This window comes from Neolamprologus multifasciatus, chromosome 22 (assembly GCF_963576455.1).
Source record: "Neolamprologus multifasciatus chromosome 22, fNeoMul1.2, whole genome shotgun sequence".
In the NCBI taxonomy this organism is placed as follows: Eukaryota; Metazoa; Chordata; class Actinopteri; order Cichliformes; family Cichlidae; genus Neolamprologus; species Neolamprologus multifasciatus.
Genome location: NC_140459.1, coordinates 11,304,148 through 11,323,669, shown reverse-complemented (window position 1 = coordinate 11,323,669; position 19,522 = coordinate 11,304,148). Strand labels below are relative to the sequence as shown.

Genomic DNA, 19,522 nt, shown 5'->3' with positions numbered 1-19,522 from the left:
ATGAATACTATATAATCCTACTCTCTGAAATTTAAGTCAAGTTTTTACAATTCTAATGAGCCTGAATAAACAAAAATCAGTATTTGTTCCAGCAACTTTTACTCTTTGACACAGCCTGAACTCTCTTAGGTAAGCGTTGCATGTAATTTCTTTGAGCAGTCCTCAAGAATAGCTCTCCAGGCTTCTTGTAGGACATTCAAAGCCCTTCATTGGATGTTAGCTGCCCTTTGTTCCATTCTTTGTCATCATGATCCCATACTACTTCAATAATGTTAAGGTTGAACTCTGTGGAGGCCAATCCACGACCAATAGTGTCCCATTGTGTCTTTCTATGCAGGTATGGTTTTCAACTAACATAAAAGCTCTTTGGGAATCATTTTGATTGCGCAAAAATACTATTTTATGCATGTCAAAATGTATTATCTTTGACAATTTTTTGTAGATTCAAGTAACAAAATAGGAACAAATGATGCTCTGCCTCAAGATACAATTTAAAAGTGGTTCTTTACAAAGTTGTCTGTTGTGTAGAAACAACACTGCTTCAGCCCTCAAGTTAGGTGCCCTTTCTATACTTGAAGGACTCATAGGTCAGTGTTAAGTGGCTTAACAACAAAAACATTCCTCTGAAAATGGTCACATACAAGCACAGGGCTTTGAAAGACCATCAGAAAACCTTAAGAACTATTTCTCAAGACCACTTGAGAAACTCCCCCCACCCCCCTCAAAAAACCAAAAGTCTGTCTCCTTGGAAGCAAAATAAAAAGAAAGACTCAAGACTTTTGCACAGCACTGTATATTTGGTTTGGTGTCTGCTCTGGCATACTACGACACATACCTGCCAACACCTCTGTCCTCTGGAAGAGGTTTTCAGTGTGGACCTCAACGGGATTTGGAGGTGAGCCGGGGGTGCTAGTCGTGCTAGTCCTCTGCGTGTCCTCTGTATCTGGCACTGGTGCCTGGGTGAAGAGAAGGTGGGGGAAGAGCCAAAAGAAAGTTGTTTTTTTAAAAAAAAGAAGCTGAAAAATTAAGGGCAAGTTAATTACTGCTAACTTTCACATTCCATCCTCCTATAGTCCTCTTTTGCTTTTAGAGGATGTGGGTACATATGTTTTTCTTGGCATGATGGCCAAATCCATTTGCGGTTTCATTCCCAGATGTAAAGAATGTGTGTAATATTTTTGGAACTTTTTTGTTTCCTGCCTTGAACTTTTGATAAATGAAAAGACTGATAAAAAGCTCAAACATGTCCAATATTTTTTATTATGAAATTATAGCTAGCACCCATTTAGCTTAGCTTAACATAAAGAATGGAAACAGCTGGAGGACCAAGCAAATTATTTTTTCTTGCATAAGAGAAAAACTGATAGTTAAGGGTTTGTGTGTAAATTCCTTGAAACCTTAGTGTTGGCAAAGCTTCTAGGAAAATGTAAGATTTCAGAGGTAAGCACATGTTATTGTAGCGTCTGGTAATCAGTCTATGCTGTACATTAAGCTTCACTAACTAAAGCAACTAGTGTTGCTCAGACACATGAGAGGTCATCTAACTAATGTGTGCATTTTCCCAAATAGTTACCTTTTAGAGGAAAAACTAATTTTTAGTACGGCTTATTAAAAAATTGAGGCGGGGCTAAAATGTAATCTGGCCAGTGAAATCTAAAAATCCTGAATAAAGATGAAAATGTAACAAATCCAGATATTCCAAAGAGATTAGTGGAATCCCCTGGAAAAGTAGGCAACAAAAACTGAGCCAGTGACCCCAAGGTTTTTTTTTAAACATCTAGAAAACTAGGCAAACTATTTGGGCCCATGTACTTTTTCAAACAACAGTAAGAAGTGTGCAAGGTGCCAGCGCGTTTGGCCTAAGAGGCACGGACAGTGGCAAGTGGGAAAAAATGGAACATGTCCAGGTAGGCTTAGGGGGTTGAGACCTTGACGACTAATCCCAAACAGATGTAGTATCCAGCATGTTACAGTAAGAGTGCAACACAGAAATGAAATCTAGGATGCTTCCAGAATATGTGCTTATGTCCAAGAGAGATGTAATCCTCCATAATTTGCAATGGGGCAAAAACAGTGAGATCTGACATGAGCACTTGATCTTTATCCTGAAATCAACCTCGCAGCTTCTGGTATTATAGAGGATTTCATGGGATACTGGGTCAGCTAAAGACATACTGAGGTACTGCGTTACTCTCTGTTGAGTCACGACAGTTACAGATGAGCCACCATGATTACAAATGACTGAGTCACAAAGTGGCATTATAAAATATAGCTGCTTAGAAAAAAAAATTGAGCTCATAGCAAGAATTTTCCACCAGCAGCATCCCTGGTGGTGTTTCTATGTATCCCAACAGATACAAACACTTAAGACATTTAATCATTTAATGTCTCCTTGAAGGAATAGCTCATTTTTAGGGCTATAATCTTTTCTGCTTCCTTGCAAGTACTTGAGGAGCATGTCTTGAAGCTATAATTAAACACCCAAACGGCATTTAGCTTAGCAAAGTGAGTTAAAACAATGGGAGTAGTAAATGACACTTATATAACACCTTTCCACTCAACTTTGAACACTCAAAGTCTCATTCACCCCACCATACACACTTTCATAGAATGCTCTTATCTACACCTAAGCACTTCTATCTAACACTCACACACATACTCACACTCTAATGGTTGCATTGGGGGCAACTCGGGATTTAGTTGCCCAAGGATACTTCAAAACATGGACCGTTGGAGCTGGGAAGCGATCCACTGACCCTCTGATTGGTATACGGCCCACCTTTCCACCTATACCACAGCTGCCAATCCCCCCCCACTTTGAGGCAAACTGCAACATCACTGTCTAAACTCTTTTCTGGTGCTATAAAAGTTCTATGGCACAGACGTAAGTGACATTTTACCTTTGTTGTGAATGGTTTCCTTGGTATGCTCTTCCCAGATTTTTCTCTAACTGGGTCTGTGTCCATTCTCGGGGTGAAATCTTTTGTGGAATCCTGGGTAGGTTGTCCTACACTGGGCTCGATATAAACCATAGTGACAGTCACTGATTCCTCTATCGCTTCTTCACCACCACCTAGAAGAAACACGCATATCTGGTCAGTGTAATTCCTGCTGCATCCTTAATAGGAAGTTAGTTTCACTGAATGCTATAATACAGAATAAAATGTAAAGATTATGATATGTGGGTGCAAAGAGGTAAAATATGGATTTACATTATATCAGTATGTCTGGAATTACACACTTTGTCTTGCTTAATTTCACACTGATGGAATTCATTTTAATGTATTTGCAGTTTTAATCTCCAATAGAATATAGAGTGGCAGAGCAGAATAATAGGATATACACTCTGTACAGTATTGAATGGGTTATTGATCACAGTCTGCGCTCCTTTTACCTACTCTGACCTTTTCTCTGTGGATTTATACAACTCTCTTCGAAAATAGAGTTACTTTTGACCAAGGAATGAGTGTTATAAAGGTGCTTAAGGCGAGCAGAGTAAAGAACTAATAAAAAAGACACGTAAAATGTGCACACTTGCCCACAGCAGTCTCAGTGACAAGGCAATCTTAATTTAAAATCGAGTGAGAGAGAGGCAGTGAACAAAGAATAGACAAAGGCGAGAAAGGAAGGTGATTAAGGCAAGAGAAGAGGGGGGAAGAAATTATGACCCAGCTCAAGTCTGCTGGTTAATAAAAAAACTAACAAAACAACTCAGAGCTCATAAAAGTTACATGCAGTGGACAGGAGAATGGATGTCATCATGCCTCTGAGAGATTACTTGCTAAGACTTTAAGTGAGCGTCTTCACCCAACTCCGTCAGCATGTGTGCAAATGTCTTACCTGAGCCAGACCCTGAGTTAAAGTCATCATCATCTTCAGGGTAGTAACCTCCTGAGCCTGTGTCATCCAGGTATAAGTCATCAGCCTGTGAGGAAATCTTGGGTGCTTGTGCTATCTGTAAAATAACAAGATAACAAGGAGTTGAAGACTCATGCGACTTTTTTATACATCCGATTTACTGCTGACATGCAGGAGTTTCACATAATCACGTATCCTGTTTTCATTACATTCACAAGCTTCAATCAAAATCTAGTTTTAAATGCCAGAAATAAACACCTCCTTTGTACTCAAAACTGCTATCAGTGAAATTTCTGAAGAAGGAAATACAAAGACTAAAATAATAGGTTGCAGTCTTCACTGCGAATTAGGAATTCTCAACATATTAAACACAGCATATGCATAAAATACATTAACATATCACCCTTTGTTTAAGCTTAAGCAGCCAAGATTTATACTACCTTTAACGTGGTAACATTCTCACAAAATTAGAGCCCAGCCAGTATACAATTTTTAAGATTGATACCTTTTTATTTTTGTTTTATTTCTTTCCGACATACGAAACAAAAAGATTTCCCCAACATCTGCAGTTATACAAATCTTATATGTAGTTATTAATTTACTTGTTACCAATCTGCTCATTATAAATGCTGATACAGATCAATCATAACTGTACAGACTGCCATCGGCATCACTAGAACTAAACTGCTGGAGTAGATGACACCTGTTCTTTTTTTTGACTTCAATGAAGCACAGATGACTAACCAGTCAGAACATGTAGCTTCTCTCTCAGCATCATCGCCTAGACAACAGCCCAGTGTAGTGGGAATGTTTGTGTTCTGGCTTAATGGAGTGATTGGCTAAAAAGAACATGGTCTGACAGTGAATGTGTGTTTAGAAAGCACCTCCTGACGTGCTGTGTAAGTTGAAATTCTAACAGGAAATAAGATAAGAAAAGAGATTTTCCAGCACCAGGTGGACATTGGGAAAAATATCAGTAAGTGAGTATGTTAGACGCTGCTATGTACATGTTGTGTTGAGTGTGTGTGACTGGACTAGCTATAAATGTGTCCATGGCAACATGTATTAAAGTCCTATTCGCCAATCTGTGTTTGGCTGTCCTGCCCCTTCTTATAACAATAGCCCTGCTTTCAAAAGACCCCCCTATACATAGTTGCTGTGCATCTGTGTGTTTTGTACCATTTAGCTGGTTGCTACAGCTCCACGTCTGCCCTAAAGATATTTTGATGATTATAAAAGGGGGAAAAACAGGTTAGACTGCAGGAAATCAATTGGCTTGTCTCGAAGTCAGTTATTTTATTTCTTTTTAGGAAAATTGTCCAAAACCTCTCATTTATACCAGTTTTACGTGTTCCGTGTTTGAACACAGCTTGTTTGAGTTGCTTGTTTTGGCTGCTCAGAAGTCAAAAATGCAAAGTATTTATCTTGTAGTGACATAAAACACTTTAAAAGCAACAAACATTCAAGCATGACATTTTGGCTTATTAAACGCTCTTACTTCTGTGAATTAAAGGAAGCAGAGGAGACAGGAAAAGGTTTCCTTTCAGTTGCATTCCTGATGTTTCTCTGCATTTCCAATTACACTAAGTATTCTAACACGAGCGTTGTCTGCATTGCTTTTAAGTCATTGTGTGCACATATGTGTTTGGCCTTTCTTTCACGACTCCACACAGTCACTCTCCATAACAAAAGAGGCAGGGAGTACACAGCAGTGTGAAAGAGGATAAAGGAAGACAGAAGGGAGATGAAACAGAACAATACGTTTATCCATCTCTCCTCTCACAACTGACTTGTGGAAAAAAAGGCCTTTCACCAGTGAACCACCTGATCAAAGAGCGAATTTGTTCAAAGCAACTTTATCTTAACCTTTCTTCTCCTCCAAACAGCCCCCTCCCCCACGGGTCTATAGGCCTTTATGCACTGGAGATATGGGCACAATAGACCAAAAAGAGGTAGGCCACAGATTAAATAGTGACAAAGACCACTAACGAGATTGAGGCCACACACACATGCATAAGTATACATGTTTTACAAATGTATGCAAGCATTCATAAATATTAATTAAATACAGGTACGACACATATTAGAGTGAGCAATTGAGCATATCACATTGTTAAACACTTGAATGAATAAAACAAAGAGTGATATACATTTTAGTAGCTAATTATAGTTTTTTTTTTTTTTTTAAATCTTGGGGTATAATTGTTGTTATATATTTTGTGATAGTATACTATATACACGGTAAAATCATTTTTTGTGAAGAATTTCAGCTTTTTGTGAAGAATAGTAACTATTCTTGAGAAAACATTAAAATAGTGCATTGCATTGCATACATGCATACATGCATACATACATGCTTACGGTGGTTGCAACAAGGCTACATCAAACTGTAATGACACACATCTCTCGAAAGCAGACAGGAAAGTCTCTCGAGATTTTCAGACATGTAGAGACTTTTTTTCCCTTTTATATTTCAGACATGTAGGTACAAAACTGTGTGAACAAAGCTTTTGGATTAGAGTGGCTCACCTGTGCAAGCTTCACTGCAACACAAAATCAGTGCAGATCGGAGAGGACGAAAAGGTCTGACCTCCATAAACTTTAGCGACTCTATCTGACACTCAGGGAGACAAAGAAACTAAAAAGCATGCGTTCTTGTGAGTCTACACAATATAAACTTGATAAAGCTGACTTTATCACTAACACAGAAAAGTGTGTGCACAGACACAACAGGCCTGATAAACGTTGCTCTCTTTCTCTTTATCAATCCAGTGACATTTACAGTTTGTTTTCTGCTTTTAGCCCTTATCACAGGCTTTACGCTGACCCAGACATCAATCTACTACCAGCTAAAGCAGGACACACACCAAACCCTAGCTACCAAACAGATTTGCCGAAGCCCACTTTTTTTTACTACATTGCTTCACTGTTGTGTTGCTGCTCTAGTCCAAGCAACAGTTACCTAAAAAGTTCCATAGTGCTGTAAAAAGGATTGAGTGCAGGAAGAGGTAGCGATAAGGATCTAATAGGAACTATCCAACGTAGCAACTTTTAGCAACAATTTCATAAAGCCATCTATTACACAGCAAAAGATCAATTTAAAGATTACTTCTTATAAACCCAGAAACCAATATACTGTCCTTTTGCTCAAAAAGTACCCATTAAATCAGAAAAATTGGAAATAAGTAAGAATAAGAAATAAGAAATCCAAAGACTAATGTAAAATTTCAGTGAAAACAAAAAATTAGACCGGCAGTAATTCAGTCTATAATCCAAAGCACTATCAGTATACTCTTTTCACAGGGTGCTATTTACTCTGCTTGGTGTTAATAGAAGTACTGAAAAGTGCCTTCTTCGGTACAGTCGCGTGCAAAAGTCTTGAGCGACCCTTGTTTCTTTATATTTTGCTTCCAAGGAGCCTGAAGTTCTTGTCATTTTTCAAAGTGATCCTGAGCAACAGGTCTCCAGGCTTTCTGGAGGTCTTGCAGAGATTTTCTTTGGACATTTGCTGCTTTTTCACTCCTTTTTCAGAATGTTTATTTATGTATTTTTATAAACCACTTTTTTTTGTTTATGGAATGGACCAGTGTTATGTCTACACATAGCAGACAACTTGGCAAAGAACCAACAAACCAACAAATTGCATAAGCACACTGTTCTCATTTCTTTAGCTGAATCTACAAATAAAGGTAACACAGTTTGATGGGCATAATTCTTTTTTTTTGTACAATAAGGTTTTTTCCAAAGCACTATTAGCTAAAAAAGGGGTAATTTTGGAGCACGGTATGCTTGACAGAGAATGGAACAGAAGGCAGCCAACATCCAAAGAAGAGCTCTCAATGTCCTTCACGAAACCTGGAGAACTCGGTTAGATTGTGTTGAAGAATAAATGTGTTTGAACAAAATACTCACATTTAAGCTTGTTGGAATTGCACAAACTCTTTTTTGTGTCAGTAAAATGTTTCAATAAATCTCTGCATCTATTTCCCATTTTCCTAGCAAAATATAAAGGAATAAAGGGTGGCTCTTGAAGGCTTTTGTACAGCAATATATCTGCAATCAAAGTATACCCAGGCTCCAGCAGTCATCCTTACTCTGCTCTATTAACAATGACATTAGCTCCATATGCAATAGCATATTCATTCTCTGCAATGAACCTATGCCCTGATATGGGCCTGGTTCAATTTTTGATGTACGGCCATGCAACGTCGTGTGATAGACAGACCTTTTGCACTATACTGAGTCTCACTGCAGCAGCAAGTCAAATTGGTGTTAGTGGAGGCGATGCCTTGTACTTTAATCCAGACCATGCCCACACCGACATTACTAATCTTTTGAACTTTACAATGAGAATATTTACTTTTCTGAGAACCATAATCTTTCCGTTACAAATAAAAGGTTGGCCGTCTAAGAAAGAAGTATTCAGTTATACATTCCTAGTTGCATGGTGTAGTATAACCAGTACCCTGTGAAGGTTGGCACTGCCACTAAAGTAAACAGTTGTGGCTTCAGAGGTTGCTGTTCATCAAGAGTTATAAAATACTTGGCCCTTTAAACCAACCAAATGTAGGTTCAATACCAAACCATTGAGCTGCTGGCTTTTTGTCTTATTCATTTGAGAGAAAATCGGCTCTGTCACGGCCTTGATAGAACTATCCAAACCTTTTAATCATCACGGTGAATAACTAGAGTCTTGTGCCTTCCCATAAACGGGGACACACAAGGGCACTGTCTGTAGACAGACACACACACAGAATCTCATTTGGACACCTTAACAAGCAGATCCTACACAGTCTGACCAAGCTCACAGACAGTGAAAGGCAAAGAGATAAAGGGATCGACAAAAACGGAGCAAATGAAGGCAAGCAAAAAGGAGGGCGAGCTGCTGTAATGAGGTAGTGGCTTGCAATGTATGCTCTATTAGTTGTTAAGAGCTGCCGTATCTGGCACCTGTGCCTGATAATGAACTAATAGGCCAGCAGGAGGTCTGTCCGGCTGCATTTTCCTGTCACTCTGTCTGGTTAGCCAGACATCCAACGACTGCATGAAGATCTTAAGACTAGGATTGTGCAAAACAGATGACAGAAGGAGGGCAATGACAGAGGAGAGTGATGATAAAAGAGAGAGGGAGGCAAGAGGGCAATAAGCCACTGCTGAAAAGAAGTCTGTAGCCTCAGGATGCCCTGCTAAAAGCTTGTCAAAAATTGCTATGTCCATGTCTAGCAGGGTTTTTAAGGCATTGGGTCTATATGTACATGTAATATTTGCACCTCTCTTTTTCTATAAGAGACGGGACAGTAAGAATTAGAGGATACATGCGGGTGAAATGGAGCCATCTCATCTGTGCCTGGGTCCTCACTTTCTACTGTTGACACACTGCTCTCTCCCCAAACACAACAAATATTAGCTCAACTTCAATTCAGGCCAGGGGAAATATTGTTCCTCAAAGGAATGCAGACACTCACACAAGCATATGCGTGTCCATGAAAGAGCCCATGGGACACACGCATGTGCCAACACAGGAACACACACACACACACATCCAGCCCTCACATCTTGAAGGCGCGAGACGAATACACAGACACGCACATCATAACACCAACTTCAGAGAGAAGAAAATGTGGAAAACAAGTGCACAGGGGCCAGAAGACAGACAGCGTCTCAGATCTTTCCTCGCTGGTCTGACGCTTTCTCTGGTTCTTAACAATTTTTTAAGTATACCACAGAACTGCAAGGTGCCTGCAAAAGAACTACCAAAGAGAGGGGAAAAAAACTCTGCTTTTCAAGCACTGTCGTTGTACTTCACATCTTTGCGCTTTACAGGAGTACCTTCTCAATATTTAATCAGAATGTCTAGAGTATATGCACTTACACTAGCCACTTTCAGATATTCCTTCAGCTTAATACATTTCCTTTCTTTTATTAGACATTGTTTCAGGGAGCAAATTTACACTGGTGAAGCGGGCTACATCATATTAATGATTTATTATTGGACAAATTTAAATGTTAAGTGGCTCTTAAAGGTTTGCTGTGTTTCAGAGTTGGAGGATGTGGGGAAATGCACCGACAATAACTTGATAATTATCTGAGACTGGCAATCCTAATGTCGTACTTTGTTAGCATGCAGTTGGAAGACATTACGGTACTTAGTTGTCATCTAGACTGCGTGGAGATGCTTCACTTTTTGACATCTTTCTAGCAAAATAGCTGCAAATTAGAAACCTGCCATGTGCTGTCTTGTGCCACAGAGCTGAGACGTAATAAGATTCATCATCTTTGCCTGAGAATAACTTATAATAAATAATATAGATACATATTTATAAGTTGTATTACTATTCTTTAGTAATACGGGGTGTTTGTGAGGTAATGCACATGTCACAGAAATTTTAAAAAAAGAGGAAAAAGGAAAGAAAAGATGTGAGCATTCAAGATGTTGCTTTCCACAGCAAGGGTTTAGGCTTTGAAGCACTTAGACATGCTAGACTGAAATGTTAAAACACACTTCTTTGCTTTCTTGTGGACAGCTACACGAGAAGAGTAATGCCATTCTTATTTATTCTGTAGTGAAAGCAGGGGATGAAAAAAATATGTGATTTAAAGAAAAAAAGGGTTTAAAATAGGAAAAACAACATCTACCAGTAACTTTAAGGATGTATAGGCTGCACTCACAAAAACTATTGTTCTATGTAGCCTTAAGTCCTAATTTATTGATTACTGAAATATCTCTTAAGTTTCGCAACATCAACATTCTTCATGTGTATCCTGTATTAGCTTTACTCTATGGAGCGCGCTGTCGGCTTGGTTCTGTCCTGGAAGTCAATAATACGCAAAGGGCAGGTGTGTGTAAGAAAGACGCAGTGAAATAAATAGTGTGTTAATCCCTAATTAACAAAGTAAAGATGGCAGATTGGCCTGCTGGACTTTACTTTATCTGTTCTACTTGGCCTGCTGTAGTTCAATAGAGGAGGTCAATATAGCAAGACAGTCTGCTGAGCAGCACCCGTGCTCTGCCCTGTTTCACCCTCCTGTCCACAAACCAAGCCCACTCCCTTTTTCTCCCACTGCCTCCTTCATATCCTGGACTTCATCACAGCAGACAGGACAAAAACAGCAGAAATAAGGAGGGAATGCAAGCTGAGAGGAGCACACGAGACGGTCCTCCTACACCCTTAGGCAGAAGAAGAGGAAGAGGCAAAGATTCACTTAGTGGAGGCATTATTTCCAATGTCAAGGTCTAAGTAATAGTCCTGAAACCTGTTGCATCAGTTTAAATCCTTAAAATTAAGGATAAATCCACTTTAATTGAGGGCAGTTAAGTAGTTAGTTTCACAATAACAAATAAATCACCTGTAATCAAAAGACTGTTGCAGAAAGGGATGATTTTATCTGCATAGAGCAAAGTATTATAGCGAGAATTACTAGAATAACGCAATAAAGGAAACTAGTATCTAAAAATTCTGTAATTAAAAATCCAACAGTTGGTTACCATCTCACTTCTGTTTAGTAAGGTCATGATATCTGAATCACACTTAATTAATCCTTCACAAATAAAAATCGTCAGTCCTTTCAGAAACAGCCGCAAGATTTTGCTACAATTAAAAAGCAGCACGATTCACAGCAAAACTCAACTAGCCATTTGATTAGGCACACCCATTCATCTGGTTGTTAACACAAATATCTAAGCAGCCAATCATGCACCAACTTAATGCAAGATGACCTGATAGAGTTCAAACAGAGCATCAAAATGAGAAAGAAATGTGATCTAAGTGTTGTTTTCCCCACTTAAACATCTCTAGGGTTTACACAAAGAAAAGCAGTTTTGATGTTTTTGACATCAGAGGTCAGAGGAAAATGGCCAGACTGCTTCAAGCTGATAGGAAGGAAACAGGAACTTAAGTAGCCACTCATTGCAACCAAGCTATGCAGAAGATCTGAATGCACAACACATCAAAACCTTGGAGCAGATGAGGTACAGCAGCAAAACACCAACCTGCCTCGTATCAGTGGTTCAGGCTATTGGTGGAGGGGGTATGATGGTGGGGGGGACAATTTCTTTGCAGTTCTTCCAGTAGGATAATGCACCATGTCATTAAGCACAAATGATCTCAAACTGGTTTCTTGAACACAACTGTTCATTCGCTGTACTGAAATGGACTCCACAGTCACCAGATCTCATTCCAATAGCGCTGACAAATATGCAGCGACTGCACAGTGCCATCGCGTCAATAAGGAATAAAATCTCTGGAATGTGTCCAGCACCTTGTTGAATCATTGCCATGAAGAATGAAGGCAGTTCTGAAGGCAAAGGGGGGAGAGCAATAACATCAACTTTTCCTTCAGGACAATCTTTTATGAGGCATGATTTATATCTGCTTTGTGAATTTGAGGCTGAAATTGTGTTTGCCGTTTTCAGCTAACTGCAGGAGTATTTCCTCTGAGTTTATGAAATACTTGCAACCCTATAGGGTTTCCTATAGGATGTGCATCCTGGAAATAAGAGCTGAGCCTGTTTATAGAGGTAACAACAGTTAGTGTAACAATACTTACAAGAGTAAAGAACAATCTGTACTGTTCTACCTCGGGCAGGTGAGCTGTCGCACACAGACTCAGTGTTACAGTAAAATCAATTTTTACACAGCAGCTGGTCTCAGATTGAGTCCTGAACTTTGCCACAGCTGTTAGATCATGTTTTGTGTCATAGTGTCAGCAGAAATCTGAACCCTTTACTAAAGCCGAGCATATTTTTCTGGTCTAGATTAGTTTGTTTTTTTCCTTTTTCTTCCTTAAATGGAAAAATAATTATTTGCTGTACTGCTTAAATCACTACCTGTGTGCATATGTGTTTCTAAAATAGCTGCTGTGACCTCTCTAATCATTAAAGTAACCACCAATTTATAGCAAAAGGCAGCCTAGTTACGATTAATAACCAGGCTGCCCGTTGCTATGATAATTTATCTAACTACAGTGAGGGACATTTTATAATACCTTGAAGCAGTGAGATAAATTATTACACACTGGCAGAACTTTTAGTGTAGAGGAAATCAGAAAAAAACAACACACAAAATGCAGCTTTAGTGTGATAACTAGCAATAAATTATTATGCTTATTTATTCTTTTTTAACCTCAAATACACCTCTCACCTCTACCAGCAGTTATCTTGAGCTACTGTTTCAAATACTCAAACCAAATGATATATGTTCCCCCAATAGAGCAACACATCCAAACATCACACTGGTCCCACAAACACCTGCTGAAGGTTTAACAAGCTGACAGCAAAGATGGACAGAAAACAGGTCTCTGTGAGTCATGTATGTGGGCGGTGAGCATTGTTTGGAAAATGTAAATAGGAAGAAGAGGCAGTAACAGCCACCCACAGGACTGCCAGTGAGGACACTAACACTGACTGGTCAAAAAAGGTTAAGAGTGCGTGTGTGTGTGTGTGTGCGCGCGCGTGCGTGCGTGAGGGGGGGGCATGTGTCTGTCTGCCTGCCTGCCTTTGTGCTCTTTTGAACCCACTCTAACTTTTATTGCCCTCCCAGGGATCATAATAAGGAACTAATTGATAGTCTTTGAGCTGTGGGCTGAGGAGAGGGGGAGTTCCTGCAGGAAGTCAACACAAATCAAACTCTCTCTGAGCCCTAAAGGTCTGGAGCTATTCCAGCTGAGTTGCGGTGGGTTACAGTCGCTGTGAGCATGTGTGTGAGAGCATGTGTGGGTGGGAGTGAGGCCGACAGAGAGGAAATAAGAAAGAGAGCAACAGTCTGGAGTTGACATTTATGGAGTTTTCGCATCAACTTCTCTATGAGTTGCCTCATCACGTAATGACATAAGAATCCACTTTTGATCTAGTAACTGAAGATTACAGTTGTATGAGGTATGAGAGACATCAAAATGCTGCCTACATTGCCATATTGACCTTTAAATTGCTCAAAATTATTCCTTCCAATGTGCGTAGAATATTTAAGAGTTTTCTTTTGGTAAGCAGAAAATAAATTTGATGAATTTGACATCTCAGAAAAAATACTTGCTGCTGTACCCAACCCCCTCCCTCCCTCCCCTGCATTTAAATTTCTCACTGCCCCTGAAGGATGAGATCACATTGCCCTTGTAGGTGAAAGGCCCCCACCCTCAACAACCTGAGCACAAGGACAGCATGTGGGTGCATTGGGCTCAGATTCACATCGTCTCCCATTCCAAAACAAACAACTGTCTGACAGAGAAAGGCATACAGTACATTCCATGGGGCTCAAGCCCCGCCTTCCCCCCGCCCCCATAAGACGGGTGGCTGGAGCGAGAATGGTTTCCAAGTCAAGCTACCAGGGATGTTCGCTCTATGATGCACTGTGGGAAAGATCATGGCCTTCCAACAACTAAAACCCACTGCTAAATACAATTAAAAGATTTTTATTTTATTTTATTCTACTGCTGACCAAATCATAGCATAACGACAAACACCAAAGAATAACTGTTACTAACACAGACACTAACACTTGCTCATTTCCTTGCACCAGAGACTCAAAAACATTTGACATCTCATTAACGAATCACACATTTGCAATGCATGAAATAATCATTCATCACAATACAAGTTTGTAATGTTTGAAAAGATTTTTTTTTTTTTACTTGCTTATTTTTTCAAGTGAGTACAGACCTGTGTGTAAGAACTCAAGAGGTATCCTTACTAAGTGGGCTTTAATATCTTCAAAAGCTATTCTGTGATGTTCAGGATGAGAGGCTCAAAGGGTTTTTACTTTGGTGCAAAAATATGAGCTGCCCTTCCACTCTTCATACTGTACCCTTTCTTGCATACTACCATTAAAAAGGATGAGTGCAGCCTTCTACAACTTTATGTCCCTATAAAAGATTAAAGAAATTACTCTGAACTGCGGAACAATCGAGCGAGGCAGTCCCTTCTGCGAGTGCTGCTGCTCCATGCAGGTGTCGCCTGACTTCCTCAGCCTCTGCTGCTCAGCAAACACACTGATTTCTGAAATACGACAGATCAGCTACTGTAACTCTTCGCTGCACAGTGAGAACATTTTCTGCCTACAGAGAGGGTATCTCAGATTAAAACTGCCTGCTTTTGGAGGGATTTTTGTTGACGAACAGGATGTAAAATGTTGAATTAGGTGATTTTTATGGACATGCTAGTGACGTGTATGTCAAAGTCCAGTGAAAGAGCTTATACCTTACTGTAGAATTATATACGGACATTACTGTTACCAAGAAAATGAAACCTAGTGATGATGGCAACATACACTGTGTGGTATTTTTAGGGTAAAATTTAAAATCTATTGAATGGAATATCATTAGAATTTGTAGGTGAAAAACATCAGTGATCATGTCCCCAGAAAGCATCATCATCAGCTCAAAAATTACTTTTTTCACTTTCGTTTGAGGCCTCTTAACATGCTAAACTAAACTGATGACACCAGCTACTCATTAGCATCATGTCAGTTGTATGCCTGTTGCTTTTTGTATGCCATTTATTTTAGCTAGAGCCACAATCTTGCCTAACTGAAGCCTTGAAGGGCTGTCATGTTTCTTCGAGAACAAACAAAAGCGAGTCAAAGTTCATTCCGACAACTCCCACTAACAATGAACACCTTCTGGCAGCAGGGATTTAATTGCTACTTTCAAACACAGCTGCCAGAGTTTATTACTCTAGCTCGTACCATGCAAACTGCACACGTGGGCTCCTACCTACACTAACATGCTGCTTTTGAACCAAAGCCACATGCACCTCTGTTTGGAGTGAGTCTGATTTCCTACCCAGTATTGCTTCCCAACAGGAAGAAAGTCAATTTCATAGTCCCCCCCCCCCCCCCCCCCCGAAAAAAAAAGATGAAAGAACCCCACCACTAATATGAAACACAGTCCAATCCCCTAAAATTGTAAAAAAGTAAGAAATCAGCATATTTTAAAAAGTGACTGCTCACTGAAGTGTTGCAATTATGGGTCTCTGTGGCTGCATCAGTGTAAGAATATTGATTCTCTTACGTGCTGTGCACACATTACAGCCGAGTTACTTCATCTCAGACCGCTAAATATTTCAGCACTGTAATTAAAGGCTGTCTGATCCTGTCAACTGGCTTCTCTTGGAGCGCTGATCACATTTAATGTAAAGTTAATGTAAACCTTCTCACTGTGAAATTTGCCCCTCTGCGCTTTCCACAACTTATAATGAGGGGAACAATGTGGAGCTCATGTGGCTTCAACATGGCTCTATTTAGAAATACCTCAGTGCTGTGGTATCCACGCTCATGGACCGTAACTGGCTCTTTTTTTTTTTCTTCTTCACTGCCTTTTGGACAAGAAGGAGCTTTGCAGATTCCCAGGCCGAGTGAGCACTGCTACTCTCACTTGACTGAATCACTCCTTCTCTACTATAACTCCCATGCTTATATGGCCACCGGGTGGGAATTGGGGAAAATTCTCCACTCCGGTAAATGGCCTCTGATATGCACGGGAAAGTCTAGATTCTTTGTCAACTATGAAACTCTACACACTGGAAAATGAGTTTTACCTTCTAGTCATCTCTTGTGCAGAGAAACGGTGAAACTGTAAGATTTGCTTCGGCAGAACAGCCCTGCTCCCTTCAGACTGGAGAGAAATATGAAGCTTCAGAAAAAAGCTTGCGTTCAGCAGCGAAGAGAAGAGCATATGGAGTAAGCGAGGGTATTTTAAGTGCATTATATAAAACAGGTTTCATATTCACTATCTGAAAAATAGTAACCCACAAACCACTAATCAGCACCATGTGAACAATCCGGAGTTTCTCCATTTAGCTGGAAGTGATTGCACAGCCCATAACATGAACACCACATATCAGAGGCTCGAGCCACTTAAAGGCTCTTAAAATGGAGCTGAGCCATGTGTACACAACAGTGAACTGCTGTAAGAGAGACTCGACGTGTTTAACAAGAGTAGAAAATAAAGTTTTACCAACACTTCAACCGTCTACTGAAAGGGAAGACTTGGTCAGTCTTTGATTTTTAAGCTGTTCATATTCCAAACCTACTCACTTATAAACTAAATGGGGCAGATTAGCTTCCTCTGTTAAGTTTTAAAGCATCCTTACGTCACATAACTAATCTTCTAATTGATCGAGATGCGCCCACAATGGCTGCTTTGGCTTTAATACCATGATATTTTTTAGTTCTCTTCCTTCATTTTGTTGTAGTCAGTTGCTTTTTTTCCAAATGTAATCCAAGGACCAAAACTGTAGGCTTGTATGACTGTCCCTCAGAGCAGACTGTAGGACTGAAGAAGAAGAAAAAAAAATCCCCAGGTAAAAGCAATAGAATCAGTCATTAACAGAAACACACAGATCCACTAAGCGAGAGGAATCATTCTCCTGAAGTAGTTTCTACATTTACTTAATGGACACCTTTGGCTTTTGGGTCAACCTTTCTCAAAATAACCTAAGCCTGCAGTATATCCTGGGGAGAAGCATAAGCATTATGACAAAACCCTATTGTCTCTGAAAGGTCTCAGTAACTCTCTTCTATTCACTCGCTCCCAAAACAACATGAAACTTATCCGGCGCCAGGGCCCTGTACCGGTGCAGTCTTTCACCTGCACCGCATTAATTCTCACTTAGCTTAACTTTTAGGGCACAGGTGCACACTATATGAGACATAAGCCTTTTGTCTATGCATGAGCAGGAAATTAATAGTTATGTTGCTAACTTGGCGTGTGTTCTCCCTGGAGCTGCAGTGCATATTAGAGGAAGTACAATATAGAACATGCATAACTCTTCCACCCCCCTCCCCCTCCTCATTTCCTGTAAAAGCTCCCATCTTTCAGCTGTGGTATGTAATGCTCACCTCAGTGGGCAGGAACATGTGCGTACATTCACCCCTACTTAAGCACACGCAGTTTTTAAACTACCTCTCTATGTCAAAAGATTTCCTGCTCTCTTGATGCAGGCATACGTGCTGTGGTTGAGTACCATGCGGTCCTGAACTGAAGCAGTTCTGTGTTCGGATGCTGTCAGCAGCCAAGAGACAACACGGTGGGAAAGCTGGGAAAGAGGAATACTTACAGACTGTGCCAACACCATCTGTAAAGGAAAGCAAGACTGAAAACAGGTCTCTCTTTATCACATGTCTTTGGATTAGCCTGTTCAGAGGACAGGCTGGACGGATGGAAAATATTTTCACAATTATTTTTGGACTTCATGTGCTTCATGTGATGTGTTGCATACACTGTCAGAATAATGAATTGTATTAGCTTCCTTCATCAGCGAGAACACACCAAATTCTTATTAGTGCATGAACAAGTAGTTCATTACTTGATTAGCTGCTTGACATGACATGTTTCATCAACTGACTAATCATTTCAGAAGAAAAAAAAGTGCATCAATCTCTCAAATGTGAGAACTTGCTGCTTACTGGAATTTTGATTGGGAAAACATGACAATTAAAGACAGCTCACTGCACTGTTGTAAACATAAATTTCTATGAACATGGCCTGAAATTAATATTTTGAAATCGGTGGGGAATTTCCCCTTTAAACGCTTCCCAGAGCAGGGATTTATACACCTTGGAGCAGGCGGGTCAAGACCGGTCCTAGCCTGCTACGTCAGGGTGGGTAGCTAGAAATAATAGGTGGGCAATTTGGGACCACCTAGTTAATACATAAATACATGCAGCACATACACACAGAGGCAGGTTCACACTGTGTATGTCAAAATACTTAACACTGCTATCAATCAATGTCCCTTACAGTTGTAAAAGCAAGAGGGAATAAAAATCAACAGTTAAATATTAACATCCACTAAAAGCTATAAATGTCTCAGCCTCTAGAGCATATCTAAATAAAAGCATCTATCCAGAGGGAAAAAAAAGTTTTAACGTTAGGTTTCTCATTCAGTCGAGTCCTGCTGTAAAAGTACAAAACATCACACACATATAACTGAATTAGTCAGGCCCCTCCAGCCATCAGAAACAATCGTTGTTGGGGTTTTTTCCACAGAACATGGTGAGACACCTCAGTGATGATCTATTACTGAGAGGAAATTTAGACTTTATGGTGGAGAACAAAAAAACAAGATAGCCAACAGACTTCCTCATCTAGACAAATTACACCAAATTAAAAGATTTTTTCCCCCATGCAGGGTAAGCATGAGTAAATATCTCAACGCTTTAACACACCGTTCTGCTTCATCTTAGTGATGTTTTACGATCCTGATAACAGAAATAGATACAGAAGGTGAAGTTAACATATCGCTTCTGATAGAGGTCCATGTTTACATGCCTTCAAGTGTGCATTATCACAGCTAGATTTACACAAGTTGCTTAAATTATACACAATAACTGCAATCTTTCGCTGAAACTCAAGCAGTGTGATATTCACTGACTACACAATTACACAAACAACAGACATTTAAATCAATACTAAAAGTAGCTGATTGCATATATTTCATATTGAGAGTAGTATTAGAGACTAAGATGTTTTTTAAGCATCATTGCTGATTTCGTTATCACCCTGTACTAAATGATCGGGTGGATAAATAAAAGTGTAGCTATAGCTATGAAGAAAATTCGGTAGAAACCCCACCTCTTTGCCGTCAGCAATGTTTCACTGATGCACAATTTTGCACTTCTGCTATTTGATATCGTACCACTCCATCTCCATTCTGACAAATGATCAGCAGTCT

At 39.8% G+C, this 19,522-nt stretch overlaps 1 protein-coding gene across 1 annotated transcript in view; it reads right to left on the bottom strand.

Moving 5' to 3' along the window:
- The window catches only part of sdc2 (syndecan 2), a 44,236-nt gene that overhangs the window by 7,182 nt on the left and 17,532 nt on the right, over positions 1–19,522 (bottom strand). Inside the window, exons 2-4 of the mRNA XM_085149476.1 lie at positions 3,841–3,955; positions 2,901–3,073; positions 836–956 (exon numbers count right to left, since the gene is read on the bottom strand). Coding sequence (XP_085005602.1) covers positions 836–956; positions 2,901–3,073; positions 3,841–3,955 — 409 coding nt within the window. The remainder of the gene's footprint in view (positions 1–835; positions 957–2,900; positions 3,074–3,840; positions 3,956–19,522) is intronic.